The sequence below is a fragment of the Pygoscelis adeliae genome, unplaced genomic scaffold (assembly GCF_000699105.1).
Source record: "Pygoscelis adeliae isolate BGI_AS28 unplaced genomic scaffold, ASM69910v1 Scaffold42, whole genome shotgun sequence".
Taxonomy (NCBI): Eukaryota; Metazoa; Chordata; class Aves; order Sphenisciformes; family Spheniscidae; genus Pygoscelis; species Pygoscelis adeliae.
In genome coordinates this window covers 1,045,717-1,067,526 of record NW_008824283.1, presented here as the reverse complement: position 1 = coordinate 1,067,526, position 21,810 = coordinate 1,045,717, and the positions used below count along the sequence as shown (strand labels likewise).

General features: G+C 46.1%; 2 protein-coding genes across 2 annotated transcripts in view; one reads left to right on the top strand and one right to left on the bottom strand.

Moving 5' to 3' along the window:
• BNIP1 (BCL2/adenovirus E1B 19kDa interacting protein 1) overlaps positions 1 to 21,810 on the top strand; it is a 178,551-nt gene that overhangs the window by 47,949 nt on the left and 108,792 nt on the right. The gene's annotated exons all lie outside the window — the stretch shown is intronic.
• STC2 (stanniocalcin 2) lies at positions 12,669 to 21,752 on the bottom strand. Its single transcript, XM_009318475.1, has 3 exons — positions 21,597 to 21,752; positions 18,874 to 19,085; positions 12,669 to 15,223 (listed from the first exon to the last, which is right to left on the bottom strand). The coding sequence occupies exons 1-3, from the start codon at positions 21,750 to 21,752 to the stop codon at positions 14,830 to 14,832; spliced, it is 762 nt and encodes a 253-aa protein (XP_009316750.1). The 3' UTR covers positions 12,669 to 14,829.

Below are 21,810 nucleotides of genomic sequence, written 5' to 3'. Positions count from 1 at the left end.
CTTCCCGTCGTGGATGTGGCTGTGTCGGTACAGGGCAGGTTGGTGGCTGCTGGAGGGCTGTGCTGGGAGCAATGCTCATGTGGAGGTTCAAGCAGAGAATTTAGCAAATATCTTGGTTTTAGTTGGATCAAAAGCAGCCACCAGCAAGAGAGGTAGGCAGAAAAGGGGCTGTTAGGGCAGAAGAGTTTAACAATAAAATACTGAATCCTGCAAACTATTCCCAAGTTCAGTTGAACCCCAGCGCTGATGCTGGGGTTTGTCTGGGATGCTAGAGACCATAACTCTCCATCCCTAATCAAAATCTTGCATCTGTTGTCTGTTTTGCTCCTGGTTGCAACTGCAGTCCAGACTGCCGGGTCCTTCAGGTTCACCTCTCAGTGCTGCTGTCTGTGAAAGGTGCTTTCCTCCCTCTTGCTGCAAGATGGTGCTGCAGAATAGGGAAATGCGTCTCTGCGAGAGCCGCTGGGTCTCGGAGCCGGTGTGTGCAGTAGGCATTGTTGCCGGAGGACAGGGCCTTCCCTGCAAAGTCTGTGCTTATGGCTGTGAGCGGGTGCAGGAGCTGCTGGCAGCATGGGGGGACCTGGTGGGGCAGGGTGAAGGAGGGCTGGCGAGCCCTGACAGTGCTGGGGTGGGCTGTGGGTTGCATCTAACCTGCACCGACTCTTCCTGCCCAGGGAAAACCGACTAACTGGCGATCCCTCCATCTCCTGCCTGCTCTGCAGATATGGGGGTGTCAGGGCAATATGGGTGGAAATTCCTTATCTGCCTATGCCATATTGCTGTGCCTTTTTCTATGTCATGCACAGGAGGAGAAGGGCAGCTTTGGCTTGAGCATGGTGGGCTGGTACATAGCTGAGTGATTAAGACCACTGACATTATTACGCTTTAAATCAAGATGTTCATGACATGAATCCCAGTCCTGCCCTGCACTGATGTAGGTTGTAGTTATTTTCTTGCAGAAATCCTGTTTCACACTGTTGGGACTGTTTGCAGTCAGACTTTCTGGCTAATGTGCGCCGGTGAATCTAGTGGCAGCAGTTTAAGATATTACTGCTCCCAGTTCCCCGTCTTGTGTTCTTGTGGGACAGGACGAGCTGCACTTCCAGTTCTCCAGCCTGATAGCTTGTTTTCTGGGGGGCAAACTGACCTTTGTCAATGGCTTGAGCTGATGTAACAAACTCCTCTCTGGAACTCCCAAAATGGAGGTGTGTGTCCCATGATGTGGGTTTTGCTCCAGGAGTGGTGACCGTCAGAAAGCCACAGCAAAATCCTTTGGGCATCTTAAACTGGTCTGCTGTGGTTGACCAGAGAATGTAGGTCAGAGCCCTAAATACAACCCTTGCACTACATGTGATCTGGTTTTTGCCATACCTGTACACATTTACTTACACAGTTACACAACTTACCATACATTTATTTAGATTCTCAGGAGGAGACTTTATTACATAAGAAAATGATGCATAGCACATTTTTTGGGTTTTTCTCTTTTTTCCCCCTTTTTTTTTCTGGTCAGACTTGGTTTTCTTTTGTGATTTATCTTAAAATTTATCAGGATTGAAATGTGAATTCAGAAGAGAAATCATGAGAAGGAATTATTGTCTAAATGAAACTGTCTAATGTATCAAATACATATGAAAAACAAAGTAAGTATATAGAGGCTTGTTCAGCATGTAAAGCTGATGTGTTAAGGTTATTTTTAAGTGGTGAGTTAAATTAAATGAGGTATTTTTCCTGGTCAGGGTCTTAAAGGTTTTAGTACTAGCAGAATGCATTCTGAAATACTTTTTCATGGCCAGAAGAGGAAAATAAACTTTCCTGCTTTTCAAGTCATTAATTAACACTTGAATGATAAAGTACCTCAATCAAACTGATTGAATAAATCAGAATGAACAATTCTGATTGTTTTTTCTTGCAGTATTATACTTGCAGTAAAAGTTATTTTCATCAAAAGCTTGTTGAGCTTTTCGACATGTTCTGGTCGTGGTCTGTGGCTTCCACTATTTCAGCAGTTTGACCTTCCTTTAAAATGCTGTCATCGTGTATGATTTGTGCAATTTTTCGCTATAGTGCAAAGGATTTCAACAAATTACGGTATAACTCTGATTCTATTTCTAATGTAATTCAAAATGTATGTAGGTGAAATGAAAAAATAAAATTTAATAAGAAAAAGTTAATGTTTATCTACACTGAGAGCACCCACTGGCTGTCTATATATAACCCTGCAGGCTGCTTTTAGGCTGACACTGGTTTTGTTGATGGCATTGGCTTTGACTGGGTACGATGTCTTATTTTCTATTCTCATCCTCATGACATTTATTCCTAAAGCACATGTCCCTAAGAGCTGTTGTGAGGAGCTTGGACCTTTTTCCTCAGAGGCCACATGAGACTGCTTCCAAATACCGGCTGGAGGTGTTTCCCCAGCGCAGAGAGCTGAATCCTTGCGTGGGGAGACAGCCTGGCCTGGGGCATCAGGCACTGCTTTTAGAATAAGCCTGTAGTCAATTTTGCAAACTTAGGTGTCCTACTTGGCCTTCAACTGCTGCTCCAGAAGGCCACTGGGTGGATGTCTTGGATAACCTAGCACATATCAGCTGGCTCCTGACACCTGTATTTTGGCAACAGACTCCTTCCATCTCACACTAGACGTTGCTGCTGTTCTGCTGCATGCTCTTGAGCAAGTCACTTCTCACTGCTCCTTTCATCCTTTGCTGTGGCTGTTTTGAGCGTCATCTCCTTGGTCCACGGACTCTTGTACCATGTGTTTACCTGGATCTGAGGAGGAGTAACAAGAGTAATCATCATGTGGCCCAACTGCAGCAGGTCTGACAGGTCCAGCTGGCCGTGCACGTGCACAGCAGGCTCCCGGTGTGCGCAGGGCACAGCTCGGGACCGTGCAGGGGCAGCTTGCCCAGAACTCATGCCTGTTTGAAGCTGGGGCTGTCCAAAATCTGGAAATTGAGTAGGGCACTGCAAGGGACACGCAGGGGGGACCAGAAAATTGGTGGATGGGTGCAGATATAGCAGGGTGCAGGAACAGCAGGGGATGTGGTGGTAGTGGACACAAAGTTATCAGTGTTTTGGCTTTCCCTTCCCTTCCTGCTGGACAAGCACATCCCTTTGCTCTTGGGGCAGAGTTTTCAGGGACCAGAGCAGCCTCCCTTCTGTGCTATGCTGTGTGCACAGGCTAAGCCTCATTAGCAGCTCATCAGTAGTACTCTTCCCTTTTTAATTACATTTTTTTAAACTTCTTGAGCCTTCTACACACAGCAAGCAGCCGGCAGAGTCAGCAGAGGGGTAATGTCTCTGGAGTAATTTCTTTACTCTCTGTGCCTTCCACGTCTGCCCGGTCTCTCCTTGCAGAAGATGTACCTCCTCAGGGAAGGGATGAGTTGAGTTTGCCTCTTGCCGTCCACCCACAGTGAGCAATTTCTGCCATCAGCTCCACTGTCTTGAAACTCCTTTAAGAGGAAATTGTGGTGCAGCTAAGGGTTCCCTCCCATTTGCCTTTGCTTCTTTCCATATCTTCTCTGTTCCTTCCCTTTCTTTTTTGACTATTGTTACACTTTCCCTTCTGTTTGTTATTTCCCTCTCTGTTCCTTTCTTCTTCATTTATTCTCTTTTCTTACTCCCCCTTTCTCTTCCTTTCTCTCTCTCTCTTGCTGCCGGATATTATGAGCAGTGACAGCAGCCGCTGGGAGCTGGAATCCAGGGAGATAACAGCATTGCCATGAGAATCAGTCTGTGCAGCTACAATTAGCCCTGCTGATATCTTTCACCTGGACAGAGCTGCCTTATCATTGCTACTTCTTGGAAAATGAAGGGTCACAGATACTGATCGCAGATAGCATGACTCTGGCATTTCCCTCTGGTTTTCACGTTACTGGAATCCCTTTTTGGCTCCCTTCTCTGTACGATTAGTTTTGCATCTCTCTTGTTCAGCTGTGCTGCTGTCAGATGGAAAGCAGGCACCAAAGCTTTCCAACGGTTGTATGGCTGAAACAGAGACCCCGGATAAATTCACCTGGTGTGAGCGACGGCACACGTCCATGAATCCTGGATGTTTCTGAAGTTCAAAGCCAGAAATAAAATAACGCGTCAGTGCCCTAGGGCCTCTTTATGGTAAATCGTTGCCCTGTCTTTGGAAACTATTGAGAAGGGCGCAAGGCAGAGCCAGCTGGGCTTGTTAATGTTGGGCTGATCCACCCACCCTTCTCCTGGCGGATTGCGCAGTTCCCGCATAGCCAATATGTGAAGATATTGGCAAATGCTCCAACAGCCTTTTTTCCACCATGGATGGGCTTTAGCAACTGTTTCTTGAGTCTGGAGGCAGCGGGGTTGTCCTTTGTGGCCTTTGGTTTGGTGACAGGTCCACCTACCTGATAGAGACCAAAGCACTTAAAGACAGCTAATCCAGTCCCTGCTTTGCATCCCTCGTTTCTTCTGATATCTTTCCTTCTATTGGCCCTATAAATACAGCTCAGCAACAGGAATAAACCCTAATTCCTTACCTTTTTGGGGCTTGAAAGCTCCTGAACTGCAGGACAAGCTTAGCAGCAGGGCCACACATAGCAGAGGTGGCCTTCTTACTTGTGTGTCTTCTTTTTCTTTCGTTTTTCAATACCTTAGGGACACAGTTGCAGTTGTTAAAAGATCTGTCAGGTTGCAGTTGGATATTAGGTATAGAGATACTGAAATTAAACTAACGGCACTTGGTCATAATTGGAAGAGAAAACCTGGACTTGCAGGGAATTGGTGCCTCACTGACTGTTTTATAAAGCCAGCCTTTGGGACAGGTGCAGGGATTACTATTAATGTATGTTCTCTCTCTTTTTCCCTCTCTGTCTGGTTTTGCTTCAGATACGCACCATTTGCAGACAGTATAGAGTGGGAATCAGCATGGTCCTATGGGTAAGAACTGATGTTTCTATGTCTTTATTTTTCCTTCTCCACCTTTTCCTCCTGATCTGGTTGGACTCTAAGTCATAGAATCACAGAATGGTTTGGGTTGGAAGGGACCTTTAAAGGTCATCTAGTCCAACCACCCCCCACAATGAGCAGGGTCCTTTTTTGCCATTTTCTTATGAACTCAGGACAAGGGTATTGCAGTCTCTGTTTGGGCCTGTTGTACTATTACTGCCGGTAGCAGCATGTTAGCTAATTGCACGCTCTGCTACTGTAACCTGTGAGCTGATGCCGTGGGTATCACAGACCCCACTGGCTCTGTGCGCTACCAGATTGCTCAGTAACATACATCCAGTTGAGACGCACCACATCAACATGCTTATGTTTTGGCCAGCGGGAGCACACCGTTGGGAGCCAGCTTTATGCTTTTGCAGTGACTTTGGCGGGTTGTGAGATTGCAATCAGAATTATTTCTGATTTATCCAATACCAGATACCATACTGGGGGCACCAGCCCTTGTGTCACGTGGCTGCAGAGTTGCCAGTCCCATATGAGGATCCCTGAGACTGGCCCTGCTGTATTTCTGCTGGGGGAGTAAGCTGCGTTTGTGGGTGTGTGTGTCACAGAGCGTATTAGAGCCAGGGTTGCGTAAGTGTTACTACGGGTGTACCACGGTGCAGCTACACCCACGGCGCTGCAGTCACAGCCAGGGGACAACCTTGGATCCTGCAGCTGCTGCGAGAGCGTGTGGCTTCTGCCGGTTACAGCCCTAAGGACAGACCGTGCTCACCACAACAAATGTACCTCATGCGGTCTCCACACAGGGACGAGGGCTGGGGGGAGTCTGCTGAATTAAATTAGTGTGTGCCTTTTACGTAGCCGTTCTTCCAGCAACGCTGAGCCTCGCTCTGTGGTTGCTGCATTCAGGCTGCTGGGCACATGCCGTGCCTGTTGCAGATGAGCCACCTCTCAGGTTATTCCCTCCCTTCCTGATGATGTTGCTCCAAAGCAATCCCTCAGTGGTAGTACCTGGTTTATAATGGCTTGGCAGGTTTTATGGCCCCTGAAGCATTTTAAGTTTGCTCATTTTCTCATCCTCAAGACAATTGCAAAGTTTGGAAAATACTCGCGGTTTTCTTTCGAAGATAAGGATGGGTGTTGCTTTGGGATCAGGGATTTCTTTTTCCTATGAAGTTTAGGTTTTCCATTGCAGCCTCTGCCCTCCCTGTACTGTCTGTGCCTTGTGCTGGTCGAGAATGTGATCCTCCTGTTAGCTGCTCGCCATCCCCTCGAACCCTTAGTACCGACAGAAGAAAACATAGGTGAATCGCCAGAGGAATGTGAATCCAATAAGTTGCGACATTTGTATGTTTATCTGACCTTCAATGTTTACAAATTTGGCTGGCAGTCTCATGAGAGAGGGTTTGACCAACTTATTGGTCAATTGGACCTTAATGCTCTTCTTGTTTCTGGTCAGTCTGGCAATACTGTAAGAACGGCTTGTTCCAAGCAAGCTCCTAAATGAGTTTATGTGCTTAAATGGCATCATCACATATTCTCAGTACTGTCTCCTGGTCCTTTTTTTTACTCCACCCCTTCAAGTTTTTGACTTCCAAGCCATTGCTTAGAATAACTGCTGTATTTTCTCAAATAAACGGTATCACCCTGCTACTGTCTTCATTGGGAGGGTATAGGTGGTCTTTTCTCCTTTGAAGAGAGGGCCTGACCACTTTTCCAGGCTGTACTAAAGCTGTGCTACGTGATCAACGGAAGGAAAGGGAGAGGCCATTATGTCTAGGATGGCCAGAATTCAAGCAGTATGGTATATAATGTCATAAAGCCTAGTAAACTTTATTTCAGGTTTTTAAAAGCAGCATTTAAGTCTTATCTTTGTTATATTTAAAAGCGTCTCCTACAATTCTGGATGCTGTTCAAAGTCACTATGGATTGCCTGCTCTTCCACGGTTTGCAAATGGTCTGTGCTTAGGGCGTGCTGCAAAAAAACCCCGTGCCACAGATCCAGGCATTTCTGAATGTGGGATGTTTGAGAACAGATTCTTTTCAGCATCATCTATTTTCTGATTTTGTGAAGACTATTCCTGATATGACTATTCCATATGCCTATGCAGTCAGGAAAGCTTCAGTGATTCCCAGCTCCAGCAGGAGCCTAATCCTAATGTCCTACTATTATCAAGAAGATGTTTTACTAGAGGCTTTGGTGAACCCAAGATTGGGCCTTTAATTATTATCCAAGACTCATTCCCCGGTCCTAGATCGTCGGCTGTGGCCGGCTTTCACTAGTCCACGTAATGCAGATAGCCACAACATACATCTCTTCTTCCAGGAATCTGCAGAGTCAGCTGGCTGCCGCCGTGGGCTGCCCGGACCCTCAGGAGCCCTTTCTTGCTGCAGAGCAGTTTCAGCTTCCCTGGGCATCCTCTGCCCCCTCCAAGGCATCCTGGCTGCTTTAACTCCCTCTTTCTGTACAGGCCAAAATGCTTTTGCTGGGCTTCTGCAGACTCATCATCGGCTAGTGTTAACTTTTGGACCAGCAAGTGTAGGTGGTGATCCGAGGGGAAAACACGTAATTCCTGTGATCCTGTTCAGAAGCATCTTGTGCAGTGAGTTAACGCTGAGCACCCAGGTAGACACTATTTCATTTTCTGCATGTGGAGGCAAAGGACAATGTTTCCTTCTACAGATGGAAACTTTTTGGCCAGGCCTCTCTCCTGAGATATGTGGATCAGTAGCCCTGAGGTTGGGACTTGCTGACAGCCAGGAGCTACCGCAATTATAAATAATAATATTTTCAAGAAGGCTTCAAGCACGTGCACCACACCCCTCTGCAAACTGATTTCGTAGTGGCTTGATTTCACGTCAGTTTAACAAAGTGCTGAATGTGCATAGTTCCTCTTCATTTTATCTTAAAATAGGACATCTAAATAAGGCGCTCTGTAGGCCTTTCCCAGTCTCTCCTGGCTGTCAGCTTTCACTGAGCTTCCCCACACCTCCCACTGCATTTTTCTCCAGGGTAGGAAGAGACTCTGCAATGTAAGTGGGATTATTCATGGGTGACAAATGTAGCCCGGTGTGATTGTGGGATAGAGAAAAGCAGATACAAACTGCAGAAAATTTGAGAAATGGAAGTGGGGTTTATAGAGGGGATTACGTGCCATAATGTCTTAGACAGCGGAGGGCTGATCCTGTGCTGTGTTAAAATGCAGCCTGGCTGTAGCCTTTCCATTAGCTTGTGTTTCCAATGACACCAGGGAAGCTGGCGCTGTCTGTGCCACGGCGGCATTTTGTTCTTGCGCCATGTAAGCCGAACCAGGCTCAATTTCAACCCTATTTGAGGTTCCTGTTCGGAACCACATGTCAGACCTGATCTCTGCAGTGTCATCAGAGCCACCGAGATGCACGGCAGCGTGGTCCAGCATGCTCACTGCAGTGGCACTGCCCCTAGGGCACTACTTTCCAGCAGCGGAGGAATACCCTTAAAAAAAGTTATATCCCCATCTATGTGGAGAACCTCACAGCAGACTCTCCAAAGGCTTCTTCTTATTTTAAAAGAATTTCTAAATAAACTCCAAGCCACATTTTTATAAGGGAGGATGGTATTTGCAGAAAAGGTCAAGGCTATAACAGTCGGCATCCTCGGAGATAGGAATCTCAGCCCCTGCAGCTTCCCATAATTTGTCATGTCTTTAAACCCTCAAGTCCCCATTTTACATTCCTGATCAAGACAGACATGAGGTTTTGATTTCAAAATGAAATGCTCCACTGGCTGGGATGTTTTTCCCTAAAGAAAATGTACAGAAACAAAAATTGTTAGGATTTCACTAATTATATGGTTATGCTTAGCCCCGACCCTGTGCCAGGACCTGTTAGTGCTGGGGCCGCAGGAACAGACTGGGAGGGACCTTGTGAGGCATCAGTGGAGCTCCTGCCTCCGGGGAGGTCCAGCTGCACCCCCTTGCATCCCCTCGCCATGATTCAATTTCGGTTGGTCACAAGGCAGGTGACTGTGACGGGTCTGGGTGGTGCCGGCTGCCCGGAGTTGCTCAAGGCTTGAGATCTGCTGTGTTTGTCGCTGGGGAAGCATGCAGCAATTTCTGACTTTAGCAGGTGTGAGAGAAGCCTTTCCTGCAAGAGTCTGCAAGGAGAGCATGGAAACACGAACATAACTAGCAGTGAAAACTGAGTGGGATTTGTGTTTCTGGTGAGGTGTCAGGAAATAGCTTTAAAAATGCACTGCTGAGAGGCTTCCCAGCAAGCTTTAACTATTCCCTCACTTGGGAAGATCGCTGCGATGAATTCATCAGGCGTGACGCAGCAGAGAGCTGCTCTGGAGCTGCCTTGGCTCTCCTGGCATCTCCAGGCATGGGCTCAGGGAGGAGAGTGAAGGGCAGTACCTAGGAACCAGTAAAGACGAACACAGAAGCACTGGCAGTAGGTTTGACTCAGCTCACTACGTGGGCTGACATATGTAAATTGCCACATACATTTGTAAATGTTTTGGTATGCCTGAGCAAGCCAATATCTGGAATTAATTTTGTTCTTTTGGGAGGCTAGACAGGGAGCCCATAGGAGAATAAATCCAAATGGACCACGTGTATGAATCTTGGTGGGATTTGTTCAATTGGATGAGACCTGCGTATGGACGTGCATTTGCAATTTGAATTGCCTTGATTTGGTTTTCCTTATCTCACTTGTAAAGTGACTGAGACCAAATTGAACGAAGATCACTCCAGTCTTGAAGCAGACTTGTATGCTTGTATTAAACATATTTTAAGTTATACACTTCTCAGAGTTGTGCAAAGCAGAATCCCTGCTCTGCAGCCTGTTTTAGGGCTTCTTTTTCTCTCTGTGCTTCTGTACTTTTTAATGTCAGCATTCTGTTACTTACTGTGCTATTTTGTGAGATGTGATGCCCTAAGGGAAGGTAAGGTTCACTTCTCCATCACTGACGTCTAGCCACTTTTTGGAGCAGAATGCAGTCTCACCACTTTACGCATCAGGAGATGAAAAATAACTTTTCTAATTGAAATTGCAAGGAGGATGGTAGAGGGCAGAATGCAGTTACCTTAGCTGTGTCACAGCCACTGTGTGGACCAGCTCCTGCAAAAAAATGCAGTGGGATCTTTAATGCCAACGAGTGGTCCGACACCAGCACAAGCTATTCCTTGGCTGTAGCCTGACTGCAGATTGGTCTGAGATCACATCCCACCAAACTGTCACATCTCTGCTGGCAAAATGGACTTTCCTGTTGGTGTTTGATGACAGTCCATGGCAGGATTATACAGAGCTGTTGCACCTAAAGGAAAAGAAACGCTACAGGTCCTAGATTGCCGCAAATCACATTTAGGCTTGTGAAGCCCATCTCATCCAAAGGCTTCAACTGGATTAGTTATTTTTAAACCCCACAGAAGGAGTGTTAAAAATGTGCTTTTTCATGCAAGCAGCCTTAAAAAAAAATCCATTTTATGTTCTGAGGTGCTTTCTCATAATTTCCCCATCCCCTTGCTGCCTACACCCCAACACTGTATGAAAATGACTTCGGAGACAACACAAAGTACTGTTTCTGCAGCTTGCTTTTTGTAAATCTTAGGATTTTGCTTTTCTCCTTTGCTGCAATTCCCGTAAGCATTTAAGATTTTGATACCTCATCATTGCTGGGATGGTGATGGAGTGATCCAAGAGAGAATTACAGCTACTGTACGTGCCTGTTACATCCCTGTACAGAGCGACTGGCTGGTACTTATTGATAGATTATTTAATAGTGGACAGTGGAGAGCCAAATGGATGTCCTCTGTTTTTAAGGTAAAACCTTGAAGGGATAACTCTTGATATTACATGACCTGACTGGGTTTTTTATACATGCAGGACAAGTCTTGTCAGCTATTTCAGCTTTTAGAAAGTGTTGCTGTTGTATTTGTTAATGGGTCTGGCTAAAATCCAGTGCTTAGGGCTTTGCCCCCATGCTGGGGGCTGCTGACACCTTGCCCACAGGCGAGTGCTGTGCTCAGCCAAGATCCCCTGTCCCAGCCCTTATGGGATGCCGAGTTGCACCTATAGCCAACCTGGTTGAGCACAGCATGGTGCCACTGCCATCTCCCCAAGGGAATTTTCTAAACCAAGATCATCAGGGCAGCGAGAAGAGGAAACCCATAAGCACCTGCATCCCCTTACTCCTTTCCTAACCTGAATACAGACTAATTTAAAGCAGATGAGGTAGCTCCGACACGCTGCAGTGAACCCAATCCCCAGATCCTGCTAAGGAAAAAACCTCCCAAAATTAACAGAGGCTTTGTCTGAGCCTGGGAAGGACAGGAGCTTCTGCTCCCTGTGTTGTTCATCCTCTAGTTTGTTCTGTGTCTCCCTTTCTGCCCTCAAACCAAGCTGCCAGGTCCCAGCTAAGCAGCCAACGATTCTCCCTCCCCCGGGGGAATGACACACCAGTGACGAGGTCTCTGCCCCTGCGCTGGCTCTCCCCGGTATACGGAGAGGAAGGGTTGGCTCTGTCCCCGCGTCCTACCCCGGCCAGGGCACCTCTGCCGCTGCCAGGCTGGCACAAGGGACGAGCAGACCGATTACCTCTGCCCCCCTCGGCTGAAGCTGCTGGCCCTGCTTCAGAGGGCTTTTCTTACCCCTTATTGCAGCAGCTGAAATTCCAGCTAGACAAACCCAGCCACAGACTTACTCAAAACATTTATTAGTGTTTAAGGAAAATAATAGTGTGAAAGGTACAGAGCTTTGTCTAAAGCCATATGCATTTTCTTTTTTACAAGCTTATTTGGCTGCAAATTCTACACGAGATAAACCTAGTATGTTTTTCTCCCAGAGATTTGGAATTAAGGACAGTTTGTCTTTTTTTTTTTTTCCCTTTTCTTTTTTTCCTTTCAGTTCAGCACTTTAAGTTAGGACAGCATTTTCCAGGGTTTACTGCTACCTTTTTCCAGTAGGCATTTTGCTTCTCCCAGTATTTTCATTCCAGAACAAGGCTCATTCCAGATGCAAAGCGTAAAGGAAACATTCATACCTTGGCTTTTAAGCTAAACCTCCTTCATGAACAGCAAGTTCATAAGGAATGTTAATTGAAGCATCATACAGTATCTAAATGGACTTTTTTTTTCTTTTTTATAAAGAATTAAGGCTATGTAGATGTCACAATAAAATAATCTCAGGTAAAACGCACCCTATTTGTTAGATATGAAAGAAGGTTTAACAATAAATAAATGATTTATGCTGTCAATAACATTATGGAACTGTATAAAACTATATTTACGCAGCTTTAAACATAAAAAAACCATACTAGTGGCATGAATATATACAACACAGGTCGTAACGTACATTTAAATTATCATAGCCAGCAGTGTTCTTTTTTAAATGGAGACACTATAATAAATAGAAATGTTAAATATTTACAATAATAGCATATGTGGAATCAGTAGATGAACACATAAAATCTTCACACACAGAGGAAAAAAAGTTATGCCTTATACAAAAATCCCTCCCACCCACAGCTTGCTCTACCCCCCCCCAATTTTCATTGACTAAACAAGGGGCATATACAGTTATCCCCACAGAACGAATGAATACAAATAAAACTGTATGCATGCTGAGGTGATATGTTGACTGAGACATTCAAGGATGTAAATCTATATGTTTGGTTCCCTTTGATGAATCAGACCTCTAATGAGAGAGGGATCTTATTTAGTTCAATGCAAGAACATTATGTTGGTACTGAGTTGTTGTTTCTGTTTTGCGTGTGTTTTCTTTTTTTTTTTTTTGCTAAAACACTTGGATTGTCTTTTTGGTTTGAGCTTGTTCTTCATGGTGGCTATATGCCACCAAGGGGGAGAGGACGCTCACAGGAAACCCATGGAGGCACGCTAGAAACCTCCTTATGGTACCACCAGCAGCCACTTAGTTTTTGGAGCGGAGGAGTTGGTCATCAGAGGCAGGCCCGAACCAACCTTGGGAAGCTCCTCCATGGGACAGCCTGGGTGCCCCATCCGTGGGAGAGCTGTACTACAACCCAACGGGGCAGCTGGAACTCTCACTGCCAGGAGCTCCGCTCCTCAGGTCAGCATGGTCTTTGCCACTACAGTACCTGGCCTGATCCCACCTCTTCCCAATTAAGTCGAATGAAAGTTTTGTCACAGAACTTAGCTAAAATCAGGCAGGATCAAGGTCATGTCTTTAAACAAAGACCTGGTGATCAGAGAGACACACCTTTTCAACTTAATGGTCCTCTCTTGCTTCCTACGTGGCTTCTATTAAAAGCAATGCCTATAACTTCTGCGGGTGGATACATGCATTAAACCCTGAATATAGCTATTAGAAGCTGTGTTCACTTAGCAGTAACTAAAATCTGAGTTGGAAATTGTAGCCAAATTCCAACACCCTCTACTGTTTATACAGCTCCTTCCCACCATGCGACAAGACGTACGTTAGTTCACTGGGTACGTTCTGTCTCTACTGAACTGCCTTCCTGCCCCCACAGCTTTCCTCCCAAACTTTCTAAATGAGAAGGCTCAAATTCCTGGTGTGATTCCCACTTTCTAAGAAAACTTGCTTTTTCTCTAGAGGAAGCTGAAGAGCTCACCCTTCTGTCCCCGTAGATGCTGTAACCTCCGTTTCCAGTACAATATCTGGGGATATAGGATTGCAGATCTGCAACCTGAGAATTACAATTGCATAGGGGGTAGGAGAGATGTGTCCAAACACCTCATTCACACTTAAAACTGCTTAGAGGCAATAAGCTCTTGACACTCTTCATCTTTAGTAACTCGTTCTGCAGAGATTGGTGGTCATTATCTGCATGACAATTAAAAAAACCCAAGTCAATCCCCTCTCCTTATCTTTGGCATTTGGATAAACCACAGCTGATAGGCAGGTTAGAGTGGGGCTCCACATCCCAGCAAGCCACACCATGCTACTGCTAAGGAGAGACGGATTTCTGATGGGCCTTCAATGCGGCCCTACAGAAGGACTAAGTATATGGGGTCGTTCGCTGTCTGAGCCTACACCCGTCCTTTTAAGCTTGGGCTGTCCATAAGGGTGGAGGACCTGTATCACTGAGTGGGCAGGTGTAAGCAGAGAATATGCACAGGGTTTTTAGAGGTCCACGAGCATACTCCTGGGGGTCCTCCATACTGTGCAAGTCTTAACAGTCACATTGCCTTGTCTGGAAGCTGACTGCTTGCCTTCGATATGCTGAAGTGACTGGATTAACAAGTGTCAAGTTATGCAGTGGTTAAAAAACAAACAGGGGGCACTTAAACTAGGCAGCATCACCCAGATGGGAACAATGGCTCAGAAGTTAGTTAAGAGAAAGCGGTGGAGCTCCAGACCGCACGGTTCCCGTGTGAGAGGCAGGGTAGCTATTTCATTAGAGAGCGTCACATAGACAGCCTTGAGCTCTTGCGTTCTCAGCCACAGGCAGAAACCAAATCCCCCTGGAATTCAGCCATCTGCTGTAAGGCTGCGCCCTAAACCTTCAGAGGTGCTAAGCCACACAGCCACATGCAATCTGGCAAAGCCCTCTTGGAACCTTCTCCCCAGCCAAGGGGACCAAGAAAAAAAACAACCCCCCAAAACAACCCAACAACCCCCAAACAAGATCCTAGATTTCAGCTGATGTCCTTTTCATAAAAAAGGGGAAAAGAATTTAGTCAGAGACATTTTGCCACGTTTGGTGGCTGCTCAAGTGTTGAGTTTGCCGGATCAATAACCCATTGCCACTGCTCTCCCTTTGCTACTATATACACTGTTGCTGAGGTCCATATATATCTTGCAATGCCCTGTGCTTGACCTCTGAATGGGAAATGCTTTGGAATGTCCATAGATGGGAAGATGGGACTCAACGGAGGAGATTTCCAGTGGAGGGGGAGGATGGGGGGAACGGGGAGTTGGTGCCTTTTTTCACCTCCGGATGTCAGAGAAGTCGGACAGTTCATCTGCCCGGTCCATGATCCCATGTGCCCCTCTGGGACCGTGGCCCCCAGCTTTCACCCGGGCATGGGCGTTCAAGTGGCCCTTAGTACCTCTCTCTCCCTTAGATGCTCGTGAGCTCTCCCTGTGTTCAGAGTCGGAGTGGGCCAGTATGTCCCCGCGGCCAGCAGCAGCTTTGCTGGCTTCACCTGGCTTCTTCTCAGGACCCAGGATGGCATCACCATGCACAGCCGAGGTGCAGAAGCTTAGGATGGAGCAGAGACTTCCCCAGTTCTGTTCGCACTGGGCCTGGACGCTTCTTGTTATTGCCTTTTTCACCTCCTCGCCACAGGTGAGCAGGATATTCACGAGGTCAACATACGGCCTAGAGGTAAAGGAAACAGTGAGAGGAGAGTCAAAAAATATACAAGGGTTATCTATCAGTAAACAAGTGTAATGGCCTCTCCGCCTTACCCTCCCTTGTGCACAGCACAGTTCAGTAGTGTCAGCGCCCTGCTGCCCACTGACTCGGCAGCCTTGTAGAGCCATTCTGCACCTTATGTGTATTATGCAATATAGTATATTCTAATCGGCTGTATCACCATAAGAAATGCACGTGATGGCATCCTGTCAAACGAAGCTTCACTCAAGTGCTGGATCTGCCTTGATTGTTCCCCCACCGGAGATGCTCTGGGAGAACTATAATGTCCACCAGAGGAATATATGAGGTCTACACGCTTGGCAAATGGGGCTGTCAAATGGAAGAACTGCTATCTTACACCTTCTGCCTCTATCTCTTTCCATGCCCCTTCATCTTTATTAGTCAGGATATGCGGCAAAGGAAACCTGCTCACGTCCAGAGCCATCAACTTCATCAAACAGCTTGCTATCTCCAGGTAAACGGCTGGTACAGAGCATACACAGACTAGTCTCTGCGAGAGGGAGGCATTTCCTCCCCTCTGCGAACAGCAACAGATATTTAACTAGAGGTTCTCTGGCTCTTCTCATCATCTTTAGCTTTCCCTGAAGCACCAGGTGTTGATCTCCACCACAAGCAAGATCCTATCTGGATTCAGGATCCAACTGCACAGAGCTCAGACACATAGAAATCCACTTTGGTGAAACTGTTTCTTTCCACACCAAGTTTTTTTTTCTTCATTTCTTTACAGAGTTGAGTACGGCTTTCAGTATATACCTTTTCCCAGCCAAACAAAGACTCCAAACGAGCCATGGCCAAACCCCATTTCTGCTTCCCACCCATCCTTCTGTGCCTCCGCAGCACAGCACAGCCCGAGCACAGGCACTTTGGCTTCCTCAGCCACGGGTCACCGAGTGCAGCGATTTTAAAATAGTTACGGTCACAAGTTTTGTGGGTCAATATTGATGTTGTCTATTGACACAACCGCTCAGCTGCTAGCAGGCCCAGAAGGACGTGCTTAAAAGTCTTCCACGGTAGGAACCATCCACAGTGCAAGTGGAGAATTGCCTGGGGTCAGCAGTTGTGGTTGTATGGGGTGGTGGGGGTGCACCATCTGGGCACACCATCCACCAGCTCTGGTGGCTGTGGACAAGCCTAAGTCTCTTCCCATGAACTAACTCAGAAGAGACGAGGAAAACCAACAGATTATGGTCAGTGTCTGACACTACCCTGATTCTACTTTGCCCAACTGCTTAAACTCATTTTGAATGACTAATCTTGGAGAGCCACCTATTCCCCTGTCTCAAAAATATTTCCCATGTTTGGATTGTTTCTGCCGTTTAAAAAAAATTACTTGGAATGCAGCAGTGACCGATCTGCCAGGGCCTGTCACCACCTCCACCATAGCAAATAGGCCTGACCCCCCACCCCACCACAGCTGACTCAGGAGGAGACTTCACCGCCCCGATCGCGTTCCTCAACACTCATCGGGAGAAAACAGTCAGAATAAAATAGTCAGAGAACAAGTCTGAGAACAGCCACTTGCTTCTCTGCTCTTAGTTTTTGTTTTAAATGTGAAATAGAAGATGAGAGAGAACTGAGCACATCACATACAAAGTGATCCAGCAGAAGGAGGGGGAGAAAAAAAAAAAAAAGATAAATCAGTTGTTGAAATTGGGCATAACCTTTACAAAAGTCTTTGTAAGAAAAACGTTGCTGGTATGACTAAAAAGTGGCTCAGCTTCCAAATATTTCAGGTATTCAGAGTCTGCCAGAGCCCTGCGGATTAACACTGGCCCATTTCTCCTTCACTGTTTCACTTTCTGCATTTCAGCTGGCCTGACCATAGCACCTGAACTGAGCACAAGGCTGCAAGTCAGCAGACGTGATTTTATTTCCAGCTCCGCCACACTTGCCTATTGATCTTGAACAAGTTCCTTAGTTCAAAAGCTTCAGGGATGGCCTCTAAATTTAGGGGAGGGGAGGAGGCTGGCTGGCTTCTATTTGGGGAGTCCTGCATAGGAAAGCTAAGCTCCAGCTCCATGAGATGCTGAAAATGAAGTGTAGGAAGCTTTAAATGAGATCGTGCAAATTATAGGTGTTGAGGGGGAGGGTCCATCTCTTCTCAGAGAACCCCCCAGTCAAGCTCCCCAGAAATAAGCAGCTGCCTTTGAGCATTTCTGCTTTAGCCTGTTTGTAAAACAAGAGAACTTACTTCTCTTTGGACAGGCCTTTGACTTTCATAGTTCTTCTCATCTCCAAATGATGGGGGGTTAACTGGTACCAAGTACCCAATTTATAGCCTACTAACACAGCCTAAGCAGTGCCCACAGAGCGGTGCTGCTGTGCGGGACAGAGCCCCGATTCCCCTCTCCCCCAGGCAGGAGGATGCTGCCCTTCGCCCTGGGCACAGCCAGAAGCCCTGCCAAGGCCAAGATCTGCCACCAGCCATGCCTTTCATCCCAGCCTCAGGAACGTCCATGGAAAGGGCCTTGCTCTCAGGCCACCACGTTCAGCTCGTACAAACCACAGCAAACAATTCTGCATTTGAGAGTAAACTGGCATCAAAGCATCCCTCTGCAACTGCAGTTTAAGTATTAGGGGGGTCGTTTTCAACAGAAAGTAAGGGAATTGGGGCACAGCTCCTTTGGAGACTGACGAAAATGCAAGGCTAGAAGTCCAGAAGAAATTATTCTGGGGGAAAAAAAAAAAGTATCTGTCATGATCGCTGTGATTTGGGGTTTCTGTGCTGATATCCGCTAGGGATAAGAAGGCATAGAGGGGTGGTAGGAAGATGCTCTAAGGTAAGCCTGCTGCCAGGCCGTGGCTCAGCCCTCTTGTTTGGGAGCGAGATGTTCACCTGCAAGAAAAACAGGCTCCAATTTTTGCGTCTGTGCATAAAGAGTTGGTACAAACAGCTTGTGCCTGGTTTGTTGCTGTCATGTAGCAGCTTTGATCAATTCCAAATAGGATTTGTGCCTGCCATTCCTCAGAGGGCAGCTGTGTTCCCAGCCAGAGGGGTGAACTCCTCAAAATCTGACTTGTGCCTTCATTTTGTACTCCTCCATGTTTTATTAAAAAGCATCTGAGATTAATAAGGAATAGGATGAATGGGAGATTACCTGGGGGACTGCAGCTCTTTCAGGGACAATTAACTACAAGACATTTGCAAGTATGTATTTAAAGAAGAAATTATCATCTTACTGACAACTTTGCACAGACTTTCTTCCCCCTTCTTCTCTAGCTGTCATCTTTAACAAGATACTGGGGTCAGGAACGGTGCCTTTGAGCTCAGAAAACACACAGACATTGTGAGATGCCTCTGGAAACAGCAGACACTGACATTGTATTTGCTAAAGGACCAAAGAGACAGCCAGATCCAACTTCAACCCATTTCATTCCCGTCCACAGTCACATGTAGCCCTTCGTAAACAAACCAGTCTTCAAGGGCCCCTGCGAAGGAAGCATTACCTTGGTCTTGTACATGGGAAAACAAGACGTGCATAAGGCCAGAAGGAGGTGAAACAGCTCGTGGGCAGATGCACAGCCCATTGGCACCATCGTGCTCCTGGAAGGAGCTCCCACGCCTCTGACTGCACTAGCATGGAGGCACTTACTCATGCTGCAGCAGGTCTTTGAAGTGAATCATCTCCACAATGACCTGAACGTTCTCCTTGGCAGCAGAGCAGAGGTCATGCTTCAGGTAGCACTCCCGCTGTAACTGGAACACCATCTCTTTAATGGCAGGGCACTTACGGCTGATGCAGCTGAATTTATGTCTCAAGGCATGAGCCTTACACTTCAGAGCGTCTTTAATGAAGGATTTTCCCTGAGAAGAAAAGAAATGGAGTAGGTCTGTATTTTTGTCCATTAAGCACAGCAGCTGATTTATGCCCAGCTAGCTGCTCCTCTGTAGCGCAACATCAAGGGTTATTAGATTGCTAAGGGTACCACTTAATGGCTTTTTCCCCCTCTTCTCCTTGTTTCTCTGCCCTTAAAGATTATGCCAAGGTACCTGGCCTTGCTATTCCAGTGGAGCTGAACACACAGGGCTTCCTCACTGGTATATTTCCTCTACCCCAACAGCTGAATGCCCAACAAGGGAAAGGGCAAAAGTAAGCACCTTGAAATAATTCAATGCTTGAGTTACTGGCTTTGTTCGCTTCTGGGGTTTCAGCACAGCAGGTTCACACAAAGGAGAGGGCATCCTGCCATGGCTGAGGTCCCCAGGACCACAAGCAGATACCCATTCAGTAACTGCAAATTAGGTTTTTTAAATTTTGAAATTAGTTTGCAAACTCATAGACATGTATGCACTGTCTATATGCACCTGACCCATTCCCCATCTGTCAGTATTTTCTCTACTACCACCTCCCCAGAGAGGGACTCAAATCAGCGCTAATAATAATCCTACAGTGTCTCAATGTCTGTTTGCAACAAGAAATTCTAAGTGAGATTAAAAAAAAAAATCAAATCAAGAAACTAAAAAAGTAAGTTGCAGGAAAGCTGCTTTAGCAGCATCTCTTTAACCACTGTTTGCGATTCCTCCATTCAATTGCTTAGTGGGCATCAAAACCATCCCTTCCTTTTCTCTCTTTGCTATCTGATACTATAGCTGCCATACACAGTGCGTGTTGCAGTCTGACAGCTCTGCTCTGACTCCCTTTACTTTGCTGAGCAATAGGTGTGTGGAAGCGTCCTGCACTGCCTCCATCTCTTCATTAGCTTCAGATTATTTTACACAAGTGCTTCATGAAGACCAAATTCTTGTTAACCTTTATCCAAAGAGTACACTGGCACAGCTCCACTGACATTAACTAAGATTCACCCAGACCTGCAAGCCAATTTTGTCCCCAAATTGTTTCAAGCCAGAAGTGTTTCTTGCTGATCAAAGAATTGCTTCAGTCATCATCCCCTTCTATTCCCTATACCAAAGGCACTTACTTGTCCTTCCCTTCAGTAACAAACATGCACAGCACATTAGGCAAGTAAGGATAAAAAAGAAAATTCTTATGCAAACCAAACCTGACATCAATTCTTAGGTTTCAGAGAGAGGGAAGGAGAGCAGAAAGCAGAGAACAGAAAATGGCCAATGTTAGTCTTGTCATTTAATGCAGCCCGAAATAACTGTAGATAATACAGGGATGAACCATGAAAAGCCATGTCATAGCAAAGGCTAAAGTCACCTCTATTAAATAAAGCTCCAGGGGCTTAATACTCCTGCACTGCAATGGAGACAGCCTGGATGTGAAATCAGCTGTATTTGATTGGCAATATCTGGGGAGCAGGCATCAATGGCTACGCTCAGCCTTCGTGCGCACATTTCCCTCCCCTTCCATCAAGGCTTACTTCTTTGGTCAACTTTATTCACTGACAGAATATTGTGCAAAAATAAATTAGTGTTTTCTGGAAGCCACGTAGAAATTAAGTTGAAGGTTTTCAGGTACCCACAGAAGAAATTCCCATTTTAATGGCTAGCCAGACCCCTTGTATGTCCTTGAGAATTTGAGCCTGAAACTCCAGCGCTTCTAAAGTGTTTCCTACTGGGTGGTCCCACCATCCCTCATGGAACAGGCCGAATCCTGAAGACAGCTCTACTTTATACCATGCTTTTAACAGTGCCATGAGGCTGGTGCTTTTAGTCAAGTTATACTGTAAACTGCACGGTCAAGCCAAATGCCGCTGGCCCGTCGTAATGTTCTCTTCCCTCCACACTGAAATGGGAGAGTAGGTTTACAAGACATAATAACAGGATGTCTCAATGATGCATAAATGGTCTGGGGAGAAAATGAAGGAGACAAACTTAATACCGCATACCATGTAAGTAATGTATTTTAACGGCAGCGCTTGAACCAAAGACTTATTTGAATACAGCAGCTTTAGGAGGCTGCTTGTACTGGTTGTCTGCAAATCTTGAGAACCAGCTTTAATAACTGCACAGTGGAAAATATTTTGATATGTCTAGATGAACTGGGTGCCCAAGTTGCACTTCAGAATCAGCTTTGAACAAACATGGTGTAGAAGCTTAAAGCGCTTAGTGTTTCTGAAAACCATGTTCAGCTACGTTAGTGTTCTGACTTTCTGAGGAGGAAGTGATCACAGAGAGCTGTAGCTACAGACAGCCTGTCTCCTGGTACAGGTTGCACACCACTGCTCTGTTACTGTTCTGGGGTCTTGATTCTGCGCCCTTCAACAGAAAAATTCTTATTGAAGCTGGTCGTGTGCAAAAGTGGATTTGTTCCATAATGGTAACTTTTTTCCCAAAGATGTGTTGAAGAACTAAAATACATGCCACGTGTATATTGGAAGCAAGCAGATAGGTAGGACATTTCACTGTTACCTGGGCATCAAATTTTCCAGCGTTGTGCAGGAATGTCATGCAGATCTCGTGTAAACCTCGGATCTCGCAAGAATTGTTTTCAAAGCATTCAAACACTCCACATCCCACATCGCCAGCATTAACCAGGCAGTGCTGGATTTCAGCTAAAATGAGCATTGATTACAGTTAATTTGAAGAACGGTTCATAGAAGCTGGTGGTGCTGAGGGAGGGAGG

What these genes read in the sequence shown, in the direction of transcription:
- STC2 (XM_009318475.1), bottom strand. Translation starts at nt 21,752, where the DNA reads ATGCTCATTTTAGCTGAAATCCAGCACTGCCTGGTTAATGCTGGCGAT. An exon ending in CTGGAAAATTTGATGCCCAG is followed by an intron (nt 19,086 to 21,596) that starts GTAACAGTGAAA and finishes TTTTCTTCTCAG; the next exon opens with GGAAAATCCTTCATTAAAGA. An exon ending in AAAGACCTGCTGCAGCATGA is followed by an intron (nt 15,224 to 18,873) that starts GTAAGTGCCTCC and finishes CTTTACCTCTAG; the next exon opens with GCCGTATGTTGACCTCGTGA.